At 39.6% G+C, this 22,041-nt stretch overlaps 1 protein-coding gene across 1 annotated transcript; it reads right to left on the bottom strand.

Moving 5' to 3' along the window:
- Window positions 1-437: 437 nt before the first annotated feature.
- Window positions 438-22,013, bottom strand: LOC134204408 (probable Ufm1-specific protease 2). The gene is made up of 5 exons (XM_062679229.1): window positions 21,784-22,013; window positions 1,651-2,404; window positions 1,337-1,591; window positions 1,125-1,274; window positions 438-1,066 (listed from the first exon to the last, which is right to left on the bottom strand). Exons 1-5 carry the CDS (start codon window positions 21,820-21,822, stop codon window positions 474-476), a joined length of 1,791 nt encoding a protein of 596 aa, XP_062535213.1. The 5' UTR covers window positions 21,823-22,013; the 3' UTR covers window positions 438-473.
- Window positions 22,014-22,041: the final 28 nt, after the last annotated feature.

The raw sequence follows: 22,041 nt of genomic DNA, 5'->3' as shown, positions 1-22,041 counted from the left end.
AGCTTCAAGAAGATGAATTCAGAGAAACTTTCTCCAGGGATTCCGAGTACAACGCTTCAGAAATTTGTTATTAGTTAGAGAGAGTTATTCCATAAATTATAAATTCTCAAGGTCAAGCAGGGTGAAACTTATGTCTAAATCCGGATGGTCTGTGGGGAATTTTACTTATGCTTTTTTCAATATCCTATCTCATGGTTGTTTGCGTCTTCCACAAACATCGATTACAACCAAATTTGGGGCAAAATTCGCTATTTGACCAGCAACTACAAAATCGCACAGGCAGTTCAGACAAAGGCCAGGAAAATACAGTTTGTTCAGTATATGTTTTCAGATGAGCAGATAGGAGAGGTTGTGACCATGTATCAATTCGACAGTTAGCAACTCGTTCTTAGGTGTTCCTACTTTCGGCAATTTCGGTAGAAAAAAATAAAAATAGATAATGAAAAATGCTTTATTACATCTGCATCACTCCTTCAAAATATGTATGGTCGCTGTGGCATGCACAGATTATAATACGCCTTTTTATCCCAAAATTCAATACCCTTCCAACCACACCATCCTTTCGCTAACACAGTTCCAACTTCGTCTACCCCTGTATAATGAGGATCCAGAATCAAAAACTTCAAATCTCCTGTATTGCGATCAAAATCCACACCTAGAATGGTGTGTGCTAACACACCACCTCCAATCATGATCGGCGTTCCCTGTGTTTCGAAATGATATGCCAATTCGGATCCCTTCATTGCCAGATCCGCCCCAGAACTGACATGCATTATCTTGGAATCCACTTTCACGAACTCGTTCATGCACATTGATACCTCCGTCGATCCTATCCACTGACGAGAACCCACGAATGTTGCCGGCTTATCTCCCACTCTGACCAAATACTTCTGAATGTCGTCATGCGACGGAATCCGAACGTCTGCGTATCCTTGATAGATGAACCAGGATATGAGGGTTTGCAGTGATCGATAAGCACAGCCCCAGCCATCGTCGTTGAAGCCATCCTGCATGTAGTGATGGTAACTGTACCGTCCTTGAACCACAGATAGTTTCCCGTCCGTCACTACAAAAAGAAATACGGATAATAACGCTGATATTTTACAGAAATAGCAGATTTTTACATTGACGTTTAACTCCAACGTGTGGGTTGAAAAGTAATTTACTTTTCCCTTCTTTGAAACGGAAGCCATTGGCTTTTCGGAAATAGGGCCGATTGGCAGGTACTCCGAATTGTTGGTGGAGGAGTCTTCGCTTGTCCAAAAGGAATTCATCTGTAAGCAAAAGTGATTAAATATTCGAATTGAATCCTTATTCAACCAAAATATGATCATACCGTCCTCTGGCACGGTGTCACCAACTGGATAAACGCAAGTCCAGAAATGGCCAAGTCCATCTGGATACATGTGATAGCACTTCGACACATAAATTTGGCTAAATTTGTCTAACTGTTCCAAAAAACTGTGCTCCATCAGTCGCAACGCACGGCATATGCTTTCCACCAAAACGTCATAGCAAAGAAGGGATTTCGTCTCTTTATGCAGCATACTAAGTACATCGACTTGTAACGGTACTCTCATTTTTCCACAACCTAAAACAAATAATCCACATGCTACCAATGACAAGGCTTAAAAGTACAAAATAACATACCGTTTTTACTATCTATCGTAACATTACACGCCTCCCTCCTGAGACGCTCGTCTTGGGTGTCTTTTGACTTCTTCACCAGCATGTTGATATTCAATACCTGATACTCCGAAGGAATCAAGTTCAAAGGCGATTTTTTCTTACCGCCTTTCGAACCGAAGCCATCATCTTCGGTTTTAACTGTTAATGCATTTAACGACTCTACCGTATCTTCACCGCTCGCACCTACAACCTGGCACCCGGTCGAACCTCCATTTAGTATAACTCCCGTACCGGCCAGGCTGAACGCGACATTTCCCGACGCCAAACGTTTTCGTAGTATGAACGAGTTCTCTGCAATGGACTTCTCATTCAGCTCGCAAAACAGTTCCAAACTACACTGCAGCCTCAGGAACATGTAATCCCGGAACAAATCTGCTTCGCTAATCACTTCATAGCTAATTGCCTCCAGTTGACCATGCTTGAAGAGTGACGCCTTCAGATCCCCATTGGCATCGCAATTAAGCAGAATAGGATTATCCGTGATGTCCACATCCTGAAGGATTTCGCCCAGATGTGCCTCGGCATCGCTGCACGGTCCAAACTTAATCAATCCGCACAGATCCACCTCGGTGGGAAAGTTGTTCTGGGCTTTCCGGTAGTTCATGGTGGTCGATTCTTCCTTGCTTTCCAGTATGAACCCCAGGACGGTGAGCGTTCCCTGGGTCATGATGCCGAACAGTTCACCACTGCATTGGGCCGTCACCTTGGCGATGCGCTGGAAGAACAAAGTCAGGGTGTCAAAAACTTGGCATATGTGTCATCCGGGAAAAAAAACTTGGGTTGTTTACAAGACACGACCGCTCGACGTAAACTACCTAAAACCAAATATAGAACACTGAAGCAATTATTCCGCTCTGTATCGAAGATAGGTTTCATCCCACCGACACTATTATGCAGCTTTAGAAACACCTCCCATTCTGCGAGGGAGTAAGGGAGTACAGGACTCCACTGTCTTGCAGCTGGACCATCCCATTCATACACCCTAGTTCAATAATTGATAACACCCTAAAAGTAGACAATTACCAAGGACTAGAATGCACTGTATGAGGAATGCAAAATGCACGAAAGAAAGAAATTTTTAATAGTTTAACGTGGATAATCAAAAATAACAATACTACTGGCAAATTGGTGGAGAGTTTGCGAATCGATTGATATATAAATCTTTGAAATCCATCGAAAGATAAAGGACCTATTATTAATCTTACATGATTCGTGACGGTCCCAAATTTTGAAATTTTCATTTTACACCCTGTATCCGAGTCTTCCCCTTAGACGTAGTGAAATTCGCTTGTGTTCCACTGGTTGGTTGGAACTCTCTTGCAATTGGTGTTAGTCGGCGTCATAAAATATGGGAGAGTACCTTGTAGGCAGCGTTCAGCAATGTGATTGCGCTGTTTAGTTGCTACAATCCAGCTTATCGCCTTTTTTGTAGATGAGACACACGACAACCTCCATCCACTCCTGCGGCAGAACGTCATCCTCCCAAACTTTGGTAAGTACCCAGCGCAGCGCCAGTGCCTAACCACCATGTTTAAACAGCTCTCCTGGTAGTTGATCCACTCTGTGATGAAGTTTAAAATTGGCCACTTTTACGAATGTTCCGGATCTTCCGGAGGACCGTTTCTGGGACATTTGGGGGTCACAGAAGACTTTAACTATAGATTGCACCCACAATTTGGCAGAATGAATGATTACGAAAAAATCGCGAAGCTGAGATTAACTTTTGGAATTGGCTACTTTTACGGATTTTCCGGATCTTCCAGAGGGCTCTCTGATGACCGCTCTAGAGATAAATTTGCCCAGAAATGGCATATACAAGATAGCAAATACAGTTGGCCCCAATGCGCAATGTGTCACTTTTTTCTAATGTATTTTTTTTTTTTTTTTTTTTCCAAATTCGTTTATTTGGTAGGCTCAGGCGTGTATAACACTTTACGGAGCCATATTTCTTTGTGATATATACAATCAATGTCATTTTTTCAGTTAGTAAGAGAGGGATAGGAGCCAGCGTACTCGTGGTGACTCGAGGTTAGTTTACAATATTAAAGGATGGACGAGGCTTAGGATTCGGAATCAAGGAATTTCGGCTGCTGATCCGGGCATTTGGCGTAAGGGACGATGTGGCGTGTCGTCGTGCTCGAGGATTGGTTCTACTGGGAGCGTCTTCCGGATGGCCTGAGTAACGGAGATCTACGGAACATAGAGACAGAGACAGTACAAAAAAAACTTTGACAGAAGAAGAAAAAAAAATAGATTTTGATGTCAGAATCACAAATGAAACTATAAATGGCCTGCATATAGACCGCATCACGATCCCCCAAAACACCTCGAATTTCCCTGAAGGGTTGTTTACCTCGGGCCACTAGGGTATCCAATAGTCGCTCTCTGGAGGCGTCATTTTCCGAGCAGAACCAAACTACGTGATCGATGTCATCATAACCGGCTCCGCACCTACATAAGTTGCTTTCGACAAGGTTTATTCTGTACAGATGTGCGTTTAGTGAATAGTGATTGGACATAAGTCTCGACATCACGCGAATGAAACCTCGACTTAAGTCCTCACCTCTGAACCACGCTCGCCCAGAAACATTTGGAACTATGGAAAATAGCCACCGTCCGAGTTCATTGTGTGTCCAATTCCTTTGCCAACTTTGAAGAGTACTCTGACGGACTAATGGGAAAAACTCGTTACTCGAGAATTGTCTATCATAAACCTCACCTTCCTGTGCGCCCACCTTTGCCAGCGAGCCTGCCTTCTCATTGCCGTAGATTGAGCAGTGAGATGGGACCCAAACAAAGGTAATCTTGAATGATCTTTCGACCAAAACACGCATCTGCTCTCTTATGTTTGTAAGAAAGTAAGATGCGTGCTTAACAGGTTTCATCGACCGGAGTGCCTCGATAGAACTAAGACTATCCGAGAAGATGAAATAATGGTCTACGGGCTGATTGGAAATTATCCCCAAAGCGAAGTTAATTGCTGCCAGCTCAGCAACATAAACCGAACACGGTTCCTGAAGTTTTCGGAAGGTGGTTGAAGTTACATTGAAAACACCGAAGCCAGTGGATCCGTTGATGCGAGAACCATCAGTGAAATATCTGTTGTTGCAATTGACATGTTCATATTTATCAGAAAAAGTGAGGGAATAGATATTTGTCGAAGATGATCTGGTATTCCTTGAATAGCATGTTTCATGGACAGATCGTATACAATTGAGGAACTGTCGTTGGTGAAGTGAACTCGAGGGGATTATAACACGGAAGACAAAGATCTGATGATATGTAGTTGAGATAAACTCTCAGGAATCTTGAACGACAAGTTAGTTCAAGCATATTATCGAAGTTATCTAGAACAAGTGTGTTACTTGTTCCACATTTGATGAGTATTCTAAGCGAGAGCTCCCAGTAACGGTGCTTTAAAGGAGTGACTCCAGCAAGCACCTCCAGGCTCATGTTATGCGTTGAATGCATGCAGCCAAGGGCAATACGCAAACAACGATACTGAATTCGTTCCAATTTGATCAGGTGGCAATCAGCTGCTGAGAGGAAGCAGAAGGAGCCATACTCTAAAACAGAGAGAATAGTCGTTCTATAGAGTTTGATGAGGTCTTCCGGGTGAGCACCCCACCATGTTCCGGAGATAGAACGTAGAAAATTGATCCTTTTCCGGCATTCTTCTTTCAAATAATCAACAAGGAGTTCCCAGGTACATTTGGAATCAAACCAAACCCCAAGGTATTTAGAAAATAGAAATTGTTTGATGTCAACATTCAACAGCTTTAGTTTTAGTTGAGCAGGGTACCGCTTCTTAGTAAACACAACCAGCTGAGCTTTTGCGGTGGAAACTCGATCCCTAAATGTCTGGCCCAAACAGTCAGATTATCCAGGGTACTTTGCAATGGTCCTTGCAAGACAGCTGCACATGGACCTCTTAGAGAGACCACGGCATCATCTGCAAGTTGTCTCAGCGTGCATTGTCCTTCCAAACAATTGTCAATATCTTTGACATAGAAATTATAAAGCAAGGGACTTAAACATGAACCTTGGGGAAGGCCCATGTAACTAGTTCTGGAAGTTGTCAGAGTGCCGAGTGTGAAGTTCATTTGTTTTCTGACAACAAATTGTACAAGAAATTATTCAAAATAACGGGTAATCCATTACTGTGCAGATTGTCTGACAGTACTTCTATGGAAACTGAATCAAAAGCGCCCTTAATGTCCAAGAATACTGAAGCCAATTGCTCCTTGTGCGCAAAGGCCAGTTGTATATCTGAAGAAAGCAACGCTAGACAATCGTTTGTTCCTTTCCCTTTTCTAAATCCAAACTGAGTATTTGAAAGCAATGCATTTTCTTCGACCCAATGGTCGACTCTTGAAAGGATCATTTTCTCCAATAATTTTCTCATGCATGATAGCATGGCAATCGGTCGGTATGAATTGTGATTAGACGCTGGTTTCCCAGGCTTTTTGAATAGCTATTACTTTGACCTGTCGCCATTCAGGTGGCACAATGTTGTACTCCATGAAACAGTTGTACAGGTCAAGTAATCGTCTTTTGCGATATCTGGGAGGTTTTTAAGAAGATTGAATTTGATGTTATCGCATCCCGGAGCAGAGTTATTCGATGAAAGAAGAGACATAGAAAGTTCCAGCATTGTGAATGGTCCACCCAATGAACCGGGATCAGTGACTGATTCTCGAAATAGCGGTTCTGCTGGTACGGAATCTGGGCAGACCTTTTTGCGAAGTTGAATATCCATCGATTGGAGTATTCTTCACTCTCATTGGTGGAAATGCGGTTCCGCATGTTGCGAGCCGTTTTCCAAAGTGTTGTCATTGAGGTTTCTCGTGATAGTCCTCGACAAAACGTCGCCAGTAGCTACGTTTTTTGCCTTGAGAAGATTTTTGAGTTTTCTTTCGAGCCTCAAATACTCTTCAAAGCTCTGACCTTCCGTGTTTACGGAAGGCCTTGAAGGCATCAGATTTCTCAGAATACAACTTAGTACATTCATCTTCCCATCCAGGAGTGGCTGGTCTTCTGATGTCAGTTGTTCTTGGAACGCGCCGTTTCTGCGATTCTCGTGCGCTTTTCGTAATCAACTCAGTAAGGAATCGATATTCATCCAAAGGGGAAGAGTATCAGTTGATTCAATACCAATTTTTACCGCCGATGCCAGTCAATGTTCTTCGTGAGATCGAAAGGAACATTAACTGGCTCAGATTGTTGATAGCCACTCTTAATTGTGGTGACTATCGGCATATGGTCACTACCATGGGGATCTTGAATTACCTTCCACGTGCAATCTAATGATAGTGAATTTGAACATAAAGACAGATCAATACGGCTTTGTTGACCATTTGGTCCTATTCGAGTTACTTCACCAGTGTTCAAAATATTCAAATTGAAATCGTCACACAAATCATAGAAAATAGGCGCTCTATAATCGTCATACGTTTCGCCCCATCCAATACCATGTGCGTTCATATCACCCAATATCAATACTGGAGATGATAGGAGGGAGACTGCGCTCCAAAATGTCGACGATTAATAGAGGCATTTGGAGGAATGTACACTGAAGCTATGCAAAGATCTTTATTCTTTACATTTATTTGGCAAGCGACGATCTCTAGGCCATTAACAGTCGGAATGGGAATTCTGTAGAAGGAGTAGCACTTTTTGATCCCCAAAAGAACGCCACCATAATGATCATCCCGATCTTGGCGAATAATATTAAAATCGTGGAAGTTGATTTCATCTTCAGAAGAAAGCCATGTTTCACAGAGTGCAAATATATCGCAATCGGTATTGCGAATCAAAAACTTGAACACGTCTAATTTATTTTTCAGACTATGACAGTTCCACTGCAGCACAGTGATTGTATCTTGCATGGCCGTATTATCCATCGAAAGATACAATTTCTGCAAGAAGGGGCCATGAAACAGTCAATTGCTTCAGATAACTTTCTACTGTTGGTATAAAGAGGTCAATGAGTGGCCTCAATGAATTCGGAATATTGAACAAATTCAAAAAACGAGGTCCTTAAAGGAGATCAATCCTCGCTTGGACGGAATATTTTTTCTGGAAGTGCGAATTGCATTTTTCTTTCATTGATTCTTCCTAACCGGATGTTTCTTGGAAACATCGGTTTTAGGCAATGGCGGGAATGTCTTGCTGCAACTAGGGATCCAAAGGAGCAGTGAAGACAGATTGCTTCGGGATTTTAAATAATCCCCATTACCTTCAGATTTTGGCAAGCTTTATGGATGACTTTTGTTCTCTTACGGCGCGATCCCGGGAAGACGGTTGCTTCCTCTTTTCGGGCACGTGTACCTCGAAGAATCATCCATATCAGCTACGTCGGAGTCCAATTCATCAGTGGCAATAGAATCGTAGTAATCACTTACTCGAACGGCAGCTGAAATAGCAGCCGTGGCGGTGGTTGTGGCGGATGTGTCTTGCGACTTAACCATTTCCGCATACGACTGCTTGGAGCGCTGTACCAACGAGCGCTTCACTTTTGGGTGCGCTTTTGTACACCGGGCATTCTTGCAAACCATGGGGAGGATCCATGCCACAATAAGCGCACTTTGTAGCTTGTTGTTGACAGGACTCCTCCTATGCTTTTCAAAACATTTGCCACAACGGGGCTTGTTGTCGCAAAACTCGGCAGTGTGCCCCAACTGTTTGCAGTTGGTACAATTGAACACCCTCGGCACAAAAAGACGCACCGGAAATAACATATTTTCAATATCTACATATTTTGGGAGAATCGAACCGGCAAACGTCACCATGGCAGCTGAATGCAACTCCTTGCAATCCAGAATATCCACAGTAGACTCCATTGCATTCTTTAAGCGGCCTTTTCCCGCAAGTACATCCTTGCAAGTCAGGCTCGCTGCGTTGATCACACCTTCGATTTCGACCTCCCGCGAGGGGACATAAACCAAATATTCAACATTGTAGGCCTTGTCTTTAGCGATTTCGTTTGCATCCTTGTATGTAGGTGCGGTTATGCGTAGTTTGTTCCGATTTACCTGATGGAAATCAGTTTTCGGAAAACGACGCGTCAAATCTCGCTTAATGCCGAGAAAATCTAGGCTTTTCACTTTCTGCCGAAAGTAAACAACCCAAGGCCCAGGAGAAGATGCATGGTAGAATCGTGTGCGACCACCATCTTTGGGAGGCCCACTGCCCTCCGCAGTCTCCGCCTCCATTATCACCTCGCAAGGTGTTGGAAGTATAGTTATTACAAGCTAAGAACTAATAACTATTAACTAATTAGAAAAAACCAATAAAAAACTAATTCAAACTATTCTAATCAGACCCACTCTGTGGGAGAACAATACAACAATCTTTGCCACTTATCTGCGGCTGCTGCTGTAGGTAGCAGCAGTAACAATAGCCTGCTTCACTGGCGTCGCCAGAAGCAGCTACTTCCCCTCGCCGACAGTGATCGCCTTGGATCCGTAGGTAGGATACGCACCACACAATAGCACTCGCACTATCGAACACAATCCGCGATGAGACACAGCACACACGTCTGGCTCGTTCGAACTATCGTCACGGAATGTTTCTAATGTATTAGGAAGGTTAACGAACCCGAGTAGCACACATGTTCCACATCAGTTACAGCAAGCTACTTATAAACCGATTCGATCACAATCAACTTGCTGCAACCAAGTTAGTCTGAAATGTGTTGCTTGGGAAGCTGTCAAACCCCACCACATCCTAGGCAGGAACCACAACTCGCAGATGGCCTGGGGGGGATCGTCACGCGCTTGGACATGTCCCTGCTGCCCCGGGCCCGGAGATGCATTGTGGCAGAAAATTGTACGTACTTTGGACTCCGCAAAACCATCCGATCGAATAGAGTTCGCCGCGCCGAACCAAACTGACTATCTACAAAACGCTTGTTAGACCGGTAATTCTCTACGGACACGAGACCTGGACGATGCTCGTGGAGGACCAATGCACTCTCAATGCACTGCACTCTTGGAGTTTTCGAAAGAAAAGTGCTGCGTACCATCTATGGTGTATACGTGGAGGAGGCGAATGAACCACGAGTTGCATCAGCTGTTGGGAGAACCATCCATCGTTCATACCGCGAAAATCGGAAGACTCCGGTGGGTCGACACAGCAGGCAAGGTGGATCGATCAGGTGGAGGACCATTTTCGGACCCTCCACAGACTGCGTGGTTGGCGACGTGCAGTCATGGACCTTGCTGAATGGAGAAGACTTCTATGCACTGCCCCTATTCTGGTAATAAATAGGGTAGATGTACCAGTTGTGGCTATAGCACCAATTGTCGCACTAGTGCTTTATATGCCAAATGGCCAATCAAATCACCGCAAACCAAGTGCATATTGATAAAGCATATTCATATGACACAAAAAAACCTTTGATCTCCTCCAAAACAAGCGAAGCATAAATGTAAACATTCATTTTGCTTAATTTTTGACGTCCTTTGCACCAGTTGTCGCACTAGTGGTCCCTATTTGGCCAGTCCCATAAGAAAACAATGGGATTTGCCAAATAAGGAACCAAAATTAAGAATAGTGCCACAACTGGTGCATGCGTTCCTATTATGGATTTATCAATTTTGATGATTATAACAAATTTTATTGTGGTTTTCACAGCTGTTCTGAGGAGCAGGAAGTAAAACCTTTCGCTTGATATATAAAGTCCACCCACATGCCTTTTACTTATTTTAAAAAAAAAACACTCGCGCTAACCTCTCGCAACAACTGTCGAAGTAAGTGAACCCTGATATAAGAAACCTGGTAATTGTCGTTCAATGATAAGGTTTTCAGAGAACCGGTTAAAAAGCCTAAAACAAACATTTAATGAATTAGACCGCATCGTGCTTTCGTGCTGTGCAGTTCTTTCTCTCTTTGCCGAATGAAGTTTTTAATACTACCCGAAGCTATTTTAATTTCAACAGTGCTTCTCAGCGCTATTTGTACCCACTGATCCCGTTACGATCTTTGCAAGGACCCGTGCCTTCGTTTTACGTTGGACCTGTTTGCGGAAGAAAAATTCCGACAAGCGGTGGTAATCCTGCAGGGACACCGTTCTGGGAAAAAACCTCTTAGAAGGTCACGTCTCCACGCTCAGCCATGAGCATTAATAAAAACAAGAGGAAGGGGGAGTCTCTGAATTCTCCACTTCCTTCAAAGAAACAAGGTTTCAAGACCGTCCTGCCCAAGCGCGGAAAAAATAGAAGGAAGCTGGAGACTTCAGATATTCCTTCTAAATCGAACGTTGACATTATTTCTTCTCCTATCGAACTGAGCAATCAGTTCGATTTGATTAATGATGAAATTGAGCAAATCGAATCTACCTTTAGCCCAGGTGATTCAATTCATGCGAAGAAACAACGGATTCCGCCAATTGTGGTATCTGTTGCCGAGTTTTCTGGCTTTCGGAATGAAATCTTGAGTAACCTTGAGTTTCATTTCAGATTGCTAGGAAGGGTGACTGCCGCGTTTTGCCGGGATCCTTTGACGATCGCAAACGTCTTCTTAAGTATTTAACTGAGAAGCGCCATAAATTCTTCACATACGACGACAAAACTGAGCGATTGTTCAAAGTCGTCTTGAAAGGTCTCCCCAGTGATGATAAATGACTGGATGAGATTAGAATTGAAATTTCTCAATTACTTGGATTTTCACCAGTCCAAGTAATTAAGATGAAAAAGAAATCCCACTCTGGTACTTCCCAGAGGGGCATTTCACAAGAATTTTATTTAGTTCATTTTAACAAAAGTGAACTAAATAATATGAAAAGTTTGGAAAAGGCCTGTATTATGTCTCATGTCCGTGTTACATGGGAACATTTCCGCAGGCCTGGGGGAAATTTCCAAAACCCCACCCAGTGCCGTAAGTGCCAAAAGTGGGGTCATGGAACCAAACATTGTCACATGGATGCTAAATGCATGATTTGTGGTGGAGCCTCTCACGCCAAGGACGAATGTCCTGTGAGAGAAGATTCCAATAAATTTAAGTGCGCAAATTGTGGGGGCAATCATAAATCCAATTTCTGGGAATGCCCTTCACGCAAAAAAGTTTTGAATTCCCGTGCAAAATTTATGACGGGAAATTCCAATCGGATCCCAGATTCGACGGGTAGAAATTTTTCAAACGCTCAAATTTCGAAACCAGTTACCGGTCGAGCAATTCATACCCACCACAATTCACAAACAAATTTTGCCGCTCGTCAACGGGTAGCAAGGACTTCAGTAAATTCCAATTTTTCGAATGTACCGTGCGGGACCGAAATCCGTACAGCACCGAAATCCGTCCACCTTCTGGGATATCAATGCATTAAAGGAGATTAAAGGTAATTCATGAAGAAATAATTTATCTTATCCTGTTCAAATACTTGGCAGTAAGCTTCTAGGGCATAGAAATGGAAAGAAGGCTTTGAAATTAAAACAACAAAAATCAAAAACAAATCGCCACCCACCAAACGCGGAGTTTTTGCCGCCATTTTGTTTTCGGCTTGAGCATAATTACACCAAAAGTAGCTGTGTTTTAATTGCTTATTGCGAATCTTTACATAAGATAAGCGGAATACAAATCGAAGAAACCGCTTCTCAAGGTGCGATTCGAACTATTTACAGCGTTAGTTTAGTCAGTCAGACTGCTTCAATTTAAATATTTAGTTAAAAAAAATAGCTGTACGGATTTTGATCCTTTGATTCGAAATCCGTCCACGGTGGACGGATTTCGAGTCAGGAGTAGTAGATTTTATTCATTATTTTATCATGTTTTTCGTGGTTTTAATGAGTAAAAGTGAAACACTTCAAAAGTAGGAGCCTTCATGTTCCTGTGTCAATGACAATCGTTTTATTTACATTCGATTCCTATTTTCTAATGACTTTTTCATATACTAAACTGGTTAAGTGTACGGATTTCGATGCTCCACGGTACCTACGTATGCAACCATCGCTGCTGGTAGACAAAATTTCTCTTCTCAAAATGAGGTTTATACCCATGTCCCAACGGAAAATAACGGTCATGTTGCCAATTCAGGTAGCATGACTGCTTCCGATTTTGATTTTTTAACTGAACAATTGCATCACATGATTGATGCAATGTTCAAAGCAAATACCATTCCTGAAGCTGTTCAGGTTGGTATAAAGTACACACAAAAATTGTTATCAGACTCCGTTTCAATGGATACAAATAATTGTGTGAAAGTTCTAAATTGGAACGCTCTCTAGAGGGTAAGGAAGATTAATTATTCAACTTCCTAACAGTTCATAATGTGCAAATTGCCATTATAACTGAAACTTATTTAAAACCAGGACTCTCCATTAAAAGAGATCCAAATTATTTTATCTACAGAAATGATCGTCTTGACAGCGCCTGTGGTGGGGTCGCCATTGTCATCAATAGACGTATCAAACATAAATTATTTTCTTCGTTCGAAACCAAAGTTTTTGAAACCTTGGGAGTTTCTGTTGAAACAAATTTTGGACAATTTTCCTTCATTGCAGCCTACTTGCCTTTTCAATGCAATGGGCAGCAAAAGAATTTGTTGAAAGCTGATCTTCAAATTCGGACTCGCAACAAATCAAAATTCTTCGTAATTGGTGACTTCAATGCCAAACACCGTTCATGGAATAATGCTCAAAGCAATTCCAATGGTAAAATTTTATTTGAAGATTGTTCTGCGGGATATTATACTATTCAATATCCCAATGGACCAACTTGTTTTTCTTCCAGTCAAAATCCTTTTACAATTGATTTAGTTTTAACGGATTCAAGTCAGCTGTGTGGCCAATTGGTAACTCATGCTGACTTTGACTCTGATCACCTTCCTGTGACGTTTGAAATCTCACAAGAAGCCATTTATAATCCAATCAGCTCTACTTTTAATTATCATAGAGCTGATTGGGATTTATATAAAACGTACCTATATCGATAGGAATTTTGATGTTGATATTCCTCTCGATACCAAAAGTGATATTGATAATGCTCTCGTATCTTTGACAAATTTAATTGTCGAAGCCAGAGGAATTGCAATTCCGAAATGTGAAGTTAAATTCAACTCCATTATTATTGACGACGATCTTCAGCTACTGATCCGTCTTAAAAATGTGAGAAGAAGACAATACCAAAGAACTCGCGATCCCGCGTTGAAAGTTATTTGGCGAGATTTGCAAAATGAAATTAAAAAACGTTTCGCTATTCTGAGAAAAACCAACTTTGAGAATAATGTTTCGAAGTTGGATCGCAGTTCGAAACCCTTTTGGAAATTAACAAAAATTCTTAAAAAAAACCTCAAAAGCCAATTCCAGCGCTTAAAGAGGGGAATAAAATTTTATTAACAAATGGCGAAAAGGCTCAAAAACTTGCTCAGCAGTTCGAGAGTGCCCATAATTTTAGTCTAGGTCTCACTAGTCCAATTGAGGATCAGGTTACACGGAGCTTCGAAGACATTCTCAATCAAGATAATGTTTTTGACCCTTCGTTGGGAACTAATTTGGATGAAGTGAGATCTATTACTAGAAAATTTAAAAAAATGAAAGCCCCGGGTGATGGTGGTATTTTCTACATACTAATCAGAAAACTTAATGATAGCTCTTTATCCTCTTTGATTATTTTGTAACAAATGTTTTAAATTGGCATACTTCTCAGATAAATGAAAAAAAAGGCAAAGTTGTTCCAAATTTGAAATCGGACAAAAATCCAGCTGAGGCTTCTAGTTATCGCCCAATCAGTTTGCTTTCTGCAATAAGCAAACGTGTTTAAAAGCTTATTTTAAATAGAATGGTGGCTCATATTAATGACAATTCTATTTTTGCTGATGGGCAATTTGGTTTTCGCCATGGGCATTCAACCACCCATCAGTTATTAAGAGTAACGAATTTAATTCGGCTCATCAAATCTGAAGGATATTCGACTGGAGTTGCTCTTCTTGATATAGAGAAAGCATTTGACAGTGTTTGGCATGAAGGTTTAATTGTAAAATTGATGAATTTTAATTTTCCTCTGTACATCATTAAACTGATCCAAAATTATTTATCAGATCGCTCACTGCAGGTAAACTATCAGAATTCTAAATCTGATAGATTACCTGTTAGAGCTGGTGTTCCCCAAGGCAGCATGCTGGGGCCCATTTTGTATAACATTTTTACTTCTGACTTACCTGATTTACCACCAGGGTGTCAAAAATCTTTGTTTGCAGATGACACAGGTCTCTCAGCCAAAGGGCGAAGCCTTCGTGTCATTTGTAGTAGATTGCAAAAAAGTTTGGATATTTTCTCCACTTACTTGCAAAAATGGAAAATTTCCCCGAATGCTTCCAAAACTCAGCTTATAATTTTCCCACATAAGCCGAGAGCTTCTTATTTGAAACCTTCTAGCAGGCATATTGTCACTATGAACGGGGTTCCAATTAATTGGTCTAGCGAAGCTAAATATTTAGGACTTCTGCTAGATCAAAAATTAACTTTTAAAAATCACATTGCAGGCCTTCAAGCCAAATGTAACAAATATATTAAGTGTCTATATACACTTATAAACAGAAAATCAAAACATTGTCTTAAGAACAAACTTTTGATTTCCAAACAAATTTTTAGACCTGCCATGTTGTATGCTGTGCCAATATGGACTAGTTGTTGCAATACCAGAAAGAAGGCACTTCAGAGGATTCAAAATAAAATTTTGAAAATGATTCTGAAGTTGCCTCTGTGGCATAGTACTAATGAACTTCATAGAATTTCTAATATTGAGACATTGCAACAAATGTCCAACAAAATAATTTCCAATTTTAGACAAAAATCGTTGCAATCTTCTATTGCAACGATTAGCTCCTTGTACCTTAGTATAAATTAGGTTAAGTTTAGTTTAAGTAGAAAACATTGTAATTCCTACATGGTTCAATTCAACCAGAGGAAATATCCTAACTGCCAGAGGCAATTGAATGTATTAATAATAACTAAAAGTATGACATAGCAAATACGGATGATAGTGTTAAGAAAACACGGAACACCTAGTCTAAGAGATGAATGCATGTATTAGATAATTAGCAAATAAAATTAGTTGAAAAAAAAACATTTAACGAAACCTCACCAGTTTTTGATTTGATGTTTGCATTTTACTAAAGCTTATTCTATCATGAAGATAGTTTACGTTGACTGTTGTTGCGTTAATTAGAATGGGCATCGTTGAGACTAAACAGACGACAACCTAAATCATCATCGACACATTCAAACCTAGAATATTAAAACCAAGGTAGGGGAACTGTTCCGATCTCCATCTCACTGTACATTTATCAATCTCATCGCTAAACAAAGAAATACGGCACCAAATTCGTCGCTTCTTTTTGTCAACATGCGTGCCTACTGCTGAAAAAAATCACAAAAATAATAGACAAACCATATTCATTTCCATTGCTTTGCTTTTGATGGGATGGAAATAGGAGCTATGAGATGAAGTGGTGAACCGTTCCCCTATGTATTATCGGCATAGCATCAAATTAGAATTCCGAAGTCGGGACTAACGAAATTTTATCTGTCAAACTAATTTATGCGCTGTTTAGCGCGAATCCAGAGCACTACTTCCGAAGTTGGGTAAGTTGCCTGTATCTAGAGAAAACTCCAACTTCGGTATTAAAAGCGTACTAACTTTGTTCCGGATAGACAATCACCCTTATTCTTGTTTACGTACGAATGCGCTTTCGAACAAAAGCCGATGCGAATTCTCGTTGACGCCAGCAAAATCAAATGAATAAATAATTCGAACGAACTGCATTCGTTCGAATGTTTCGTTCGTCTGTAAACAAGAATAGTGGTGAATATGAAAACCACCTATCACAGCAAGTTTCAACCTAGGTATGTAGGCCTATATAATAGCACTGATTTTTATTATTAGGTATTGTACGTTAAATGCAATTCTGAACCCGACGGTTTGGAATCGCAGTTCCATTGAATCGTCGCTGCAATTGTAGGTCAATGAAGGAGTAAGAGAGTAACAAAATTTATTGTGTACAAAAATTACTACATTAATGGCCGCACCAGTTATATTTTAACTGCTATATGTATTTTATCTTTCGAGTTGTGTGCCTCTGAAAGCATGAGGTAGTTTTGAAATTGGATTTGGGTTAAAATTCATGGGGCCTTCCTTAGCCGTGCGGTAGGACGCGCGGCTACAAAGCAAGACCATGCTGAGGGTGGCTGGGTTCGATTCCCGGTGCCGGTCTAGGCAATTTTCGGATTGGAAATTGTCTCGACTTCCCTGGGAATAAAAGTATCATCGTGTTAGCCTCATGATATACGAATGCAAAAATGGTAACCTGGCTTAGACATCTCGCAGTCCATAACTGTGGAAGTGTTTAATAAACACAAAGCTGCGAGGCTGCTCTGTCCCAGTGTGGGGATGTAATGCCAAGAAGAAGAAGAAATTCAGCTTAATAATTTGTAGAAATTTAGAAAACCATAAAGATTCGAGAGAATGGTTCGGTAGAATTTTTAGAAGTTTAGTGGAAATTTATGATATCAATTTCTTTTTCTTAATTTAGTAGGGGAAGAGATTCAGTTGTGGGCACCGTTCGGTTATGGGCACCTCTACGTATCTTTTGACAGATAACAGATGCTGTCATTCTGACAACCGTTATTTGTTTGGTATAGTAACATGATGTAGAGGGGGGTCCCGTAGCGTAGTTGGGTTCGTTTCCCAGCCCCTCCATCAAAACCTCGTCAGTCGCTGGATGCGCGCATTCCATACGGTAGCGTTTTGGGGTACGCGCCTTACCGGGCGCTTGATGACGACTGACAACTTGTTCTTCTTGGAGGCATCCCTAATAAAAAAGTCCAATAGAATTACAACAGATATTATTGTAACAATACAATAAATTTAATTGTAATTGCAATAAACTCTACTGTTGCTCACAATAGCACAACAATTAAAAATATTGGCAAAAATAAATGGCACTTTTACAATAGAAAATAGGGGTTGTTAGTTACCGTAACAATAAAAATATCGATTTTTCCTCGAACAAATTTTTTCCATTACAATAGAATTTATTGTAATTCTATTCTATTGTCAACATTTTTCTGTCAATAGATTTTATTGTACCTTTATTGGAACAACATTAAAGCAATTTAATTGATACAATAGAAAAAACAATAGAATTCATTGTTCATTAATAAAATGTATTGTAATTTTATGATATTTTAATGTAATTCTATTGTATTTTCTATTCGGGATTCCTTCAACGTTACCCGTATAAAAGGCAACCGAACAATGCAACGATCATTGGATGCACGACATGGACAACGGACACAATGGACTCACGATGAAATGGACTGGCAAGGACAAAATGATGATAATGGAAATCTAAAAATAGATTCTGTGTGGATTCTGTACAGCAGAATACCACAGTGGATATCGGCACAGTAGCGGTCAAGTAACACAGAGTGCCTAATAAATAAAGAATGGAATAAAAAGTAACATGATGTTATGTTGCAAATAGATATATCTACTTTAAACTAAGGACAAATCAATTGTTTATAAGAAAAACAACACGGAAGTTTTATTTACCTTTTTCAAAATGTTATAGATTAAAGAATTTAATTTTAAAAGCGATTTCCAATGTGTATTAATACAGTAAATTTAATCTATTTGGGGGCTCAATAACGTTTGGGCACCCTTATTGGACGGTTATGAGCCCCCTAATTTTAATGACAAATCAATAATTATCGCTGTAGTTGACACCTAACTTATTTTGTATGTCGTTCTTACGCAGTTATTGTAATAATTTAGACATAAGTGATTGAAATAAAGATTTTATTTATATTTTTTGTTTTTTGGGCATGTCTAGTTATTGTCACTAGCGTAACTACAGGGGGGCTTGGGAGGCTTTAGCCCCACTTAGGATTAAATTAGCCCCTCTAGAATTTTTTGCTACTTTGCATAAGTTGCACATATAAGATTTGTCTTTGAAACTATTTTATCTAGTTTTGTTATTTTAAACATTGATTGTTGCTTCCGACTATGATTGATTATTGACGACGGTATTTTTTGGTTTTTTCATTCTTTATGACAAGCTAAAACAGGTTTGCGTCTACTATCTGACGTTTCGGTGTTTATTACATCTTCTTCAGGGATTTAGAAGCAGAGTTTTGTTGTAATTATGTGTGTCATACATGACATATTGCTTTCCGAGAGTTTTTATAATGGCGTCCAACTTCGGCTAATTTTGGTGCATGGAAGGTGTTTCCATGATTCCAGTATTTTGCGCTCGATAATGGCGGCCTAGTGAGTGCCTTTTTGACATTCAAAAGGTAGAAAATATTTACATTTTTTAATCAATGTAGGACATGATTTAATAAAAAACATTGGCACTCATGCGGTATCTACAAACAAACCAGTGTCAAAAATTTTCCGTTTTGTTATTCAAGTATTTATATTTTTCATATGTAATATGATAAATTCGATAAATAATCATTTGATTTTCTTTTCTAGGAATGTGAAAGCCACAAGAAATCGATGAATCTATAATAATATCATCAGTGTTTTTAGGACAGGAAATCTTTGTGAGGCCTGATACCCTTGATGATACCCTGGTAGTATTTTGGATTCACTAAAATCGACTCATTGAAATCCTCTAAAATCAACTTCCTTTGTACTAGCCAGTTTTTTCTCCGGCAATAGTGCAAGTAGTGGCTGTTTTAGGATTGCGCTTACTGCTTTGCGTGCCCGCCGCGGCCCAAAATGCCGCCTTATCTAGAAGACCACCTATACTGTTTAAGACTTACAGACCTTAGACTTAGACCTTAGAATTGCGGGCCGGAGGAAATTAGCTAGTGCAAAGGGAGTTGGTTTTAGTTAGTAGTGAATTCAGCCTTACACTATCTCGTACTATCTAGGTATCGCTTCACCCAAGTTGCAGATTTCCTCTCCTCTTAAGACATTCATCATATTCATTATTGATTCGTCGATATCTTGTGGCTTTCATATTCGAGAGCTACTGGCAAGTTTCTTATTTTTTATCTGTTCAATGATACATTTTGCATATTTAAAGTACTTGATCCGATAGAATGAGGTTAAGGAATCGTTACTGTTGTATGTAGTTAATAATAATCATTAATTTTTATTCAGAATCTTTGAATCGGACGACATATGGTAATTTGGGAAAATAGATTAATATATGTTCTGCAAATTATGCTAAAAACATGTTGTTGCGAAAAAAATATGTCTCGTGTCATTTCCGCTACCACACAAGTATCTGATAGTATCAAATCAACTGAAAGTCAACTACGGTGATAAAACGCGTAGAATAAAGTGTTTTTACAAGTATGTTATTGAAAGGAGATTCATCGCAACAAATTTTATTGAAATGTGAAATAGATATTTAAAAATCATTTAGATTAAGCTGTAAAATTTTACATGAAATGAGAAACAAATCATGCAAATGTACTGCGGCCGCTTCAACAGTTCAAAATAGCTATGCGACCATAGGTAGTAAGCATGCTGGGAACCTTAAAATCTAATCCATGTTCAGAAAAATATATTAAGCTCTTTTAGTGGAATATATTAAACCGTCTAAGACGAATTAAGTACTATCCATTTAATTCCACCAGTTAATTTTCGTTATCTTTGCAGATACGTATTTCGACCACAACTGTGTGGCCGTCTTCAGTGTCAGTGTCGACTTAAGTCGAGTCAAGTACAAGACACTGAAGACGGCCACACAGTTGTGGTCGAAATACGTATCTGCAAAGCTAACGAAAATTAACTGGTGGAATTAAATGGATAGTACTTAATTCGTCTTAGACGGTTTAATCCATGTTGTTCACTCAATTCTGTGAGCAACTGTATGCAGGCATCAAATCAACGCATTGCCATCTCTAACGTCGCGACGCGACATATTGCAAGCAATATTTCATGCAATGGTGTTGCTATAAAACTTGGTTTTAGCTTCTGCTAGCAAAAACTAGCGGTTGATGCAAGTGATTATTCTATGAATAGAAGAAGAAATAAATTTTATGAAGAAACAAAGTGTAAGTACAACTATAAATTTGTTAACTTCTATGTATGGCTAACCAACTGTTTCTTCAAGGCACCAAACTGTTGTACGATTTCAGTGAAAAATGGTTTCCACTAATGAAGATTAACTTGAAGATTAACCAGTGGTGCGTCGCAAGCACGATATATGTACATAGTTCTCAAAGACAACGTTTTTGAACCAAGTGGTGCGCCATCAAGTAACAAAGGCTGGCACCGCCACTGCATCCTTGGCTTTTCTTAGCATAGTGGTAAGACGCGCGACTTCAAAGTCCATGCTGAAGGGGACTAAATATCTACAACAATTTCTTCTTATTTACTAAGACAAATTTTCACGCCTCGTCTCAAAAGTGAGGACCTCTCAATTATTTTATTTTGTTATTCATATACATAGGTCCCGATTCCCTAGATATAAGGAGGACAACAGTAAAGTTGGTATATTTTTGTAAATTCAATAAAAACTCAACTCTTTATTGTTTCAATTTCCATATTTGCATTACCGCCAGTTTTTATTTCATCTATGTGCATGAATTTAATGAATTTCATGAACTTGGATAAATTCTCACGAGATAAGCCAGCCACGGACTGAAAATCTCGATAACACAGAAACAAATAATTTAATACAATTTAGTTTCTAATTCATATTTCGAATGACATAATTTAAGTGAAGTGAGGTTTTAATGACCGATTATGATCAAATTCTGACTGACATGTGTCACTGTTTGAGCATTTGGTTCTTCCCACAATAAAATAAAACATATATACCTCAATGATCGTGTTTATTCAATCCCATTGAATTGAACAATCATTTTATTTGACATATAAGCAATAATTTCACAGAAAAACTTTTCACGGAGACGGAGTTCAATATTTGAGTAAGACGACACAAAGACGTCTAACTGAACTAACTGCGAATGATATTAGTAAGGAACAAAACCTACTGAATTCTTCATTTCTTCTATATAATTCAAATATAAGTAGGTGAACAAAAACTCTACCATCTCGTACAAGATAATTGCATTTAAGGAACAATATATTCGACTTTTCTAATGAAGAAAGCCCATCCATCTTACTTACCTTTAGCACAAAGTCTGATAACTTCAATTTTGGTGTCATTTTGGTCTTCCAAAGTTTGTAAATGTTTTAAAATAATGCACAAAATCAATGCTCAGTCACATATATGTATCAAAATCTCGCTAAAATGAAAACAATCTTCAACTACGTGTCAACAAAATATACTCCGTGATAGAAATGATACGCCTAAGCAGGCTGACAGCTGCATTCTCTCTACCCACATCTGCCACCGCGCACTTCAGTTTTATCGAAGCAACCAAA

The sequence above is a fragment of the Armigeres subalbatus genome, unplaced genomic scaffold (assembly GCF_024139115.2).
Source record: "Armigeres subalbatus isolate Guangzhou_Male unplaced genomic scaffold, GZ_Asu_2 Contig561, whole genome shotgun sequence".
NCBI classification, from domain to species: domain Eukaryota; kingdom Metazoa; phylum Arthropoda; class Insecta; order Diptera; family Culicidae; genus Armigeres; species Armigeres subalbatus.
Note: the sequence above shows the minus strand (reverse complement) of the source record. Positions and strands in the feature narration are given on the sequence as shown.

Excerpts from the sequence above, each read along its gene's own strand:
- LOC134204408 (XM_062679229.1), bottom strand. The coding sequence starts at position 21,822 with ATGACACCAAAATTGAAGTTATCAGACTTTGTGCTAAAG. Across the intron at positions 1,592-1,650 it reads TACGATAGATAGTAAAAACG|GTTGTGGAAAAATGAGAGTA; the intron begins GTATGTTATTTT and ends TATTTGTTTTAG. Across the intron at positions 1,067-1,124 it reads CGTTGGAGTTAAACGTCAAT|TGACGGACGGGAAACTATCT; the intron begins GTAAAAATCTGC and ends TTCTTTTTGTAG.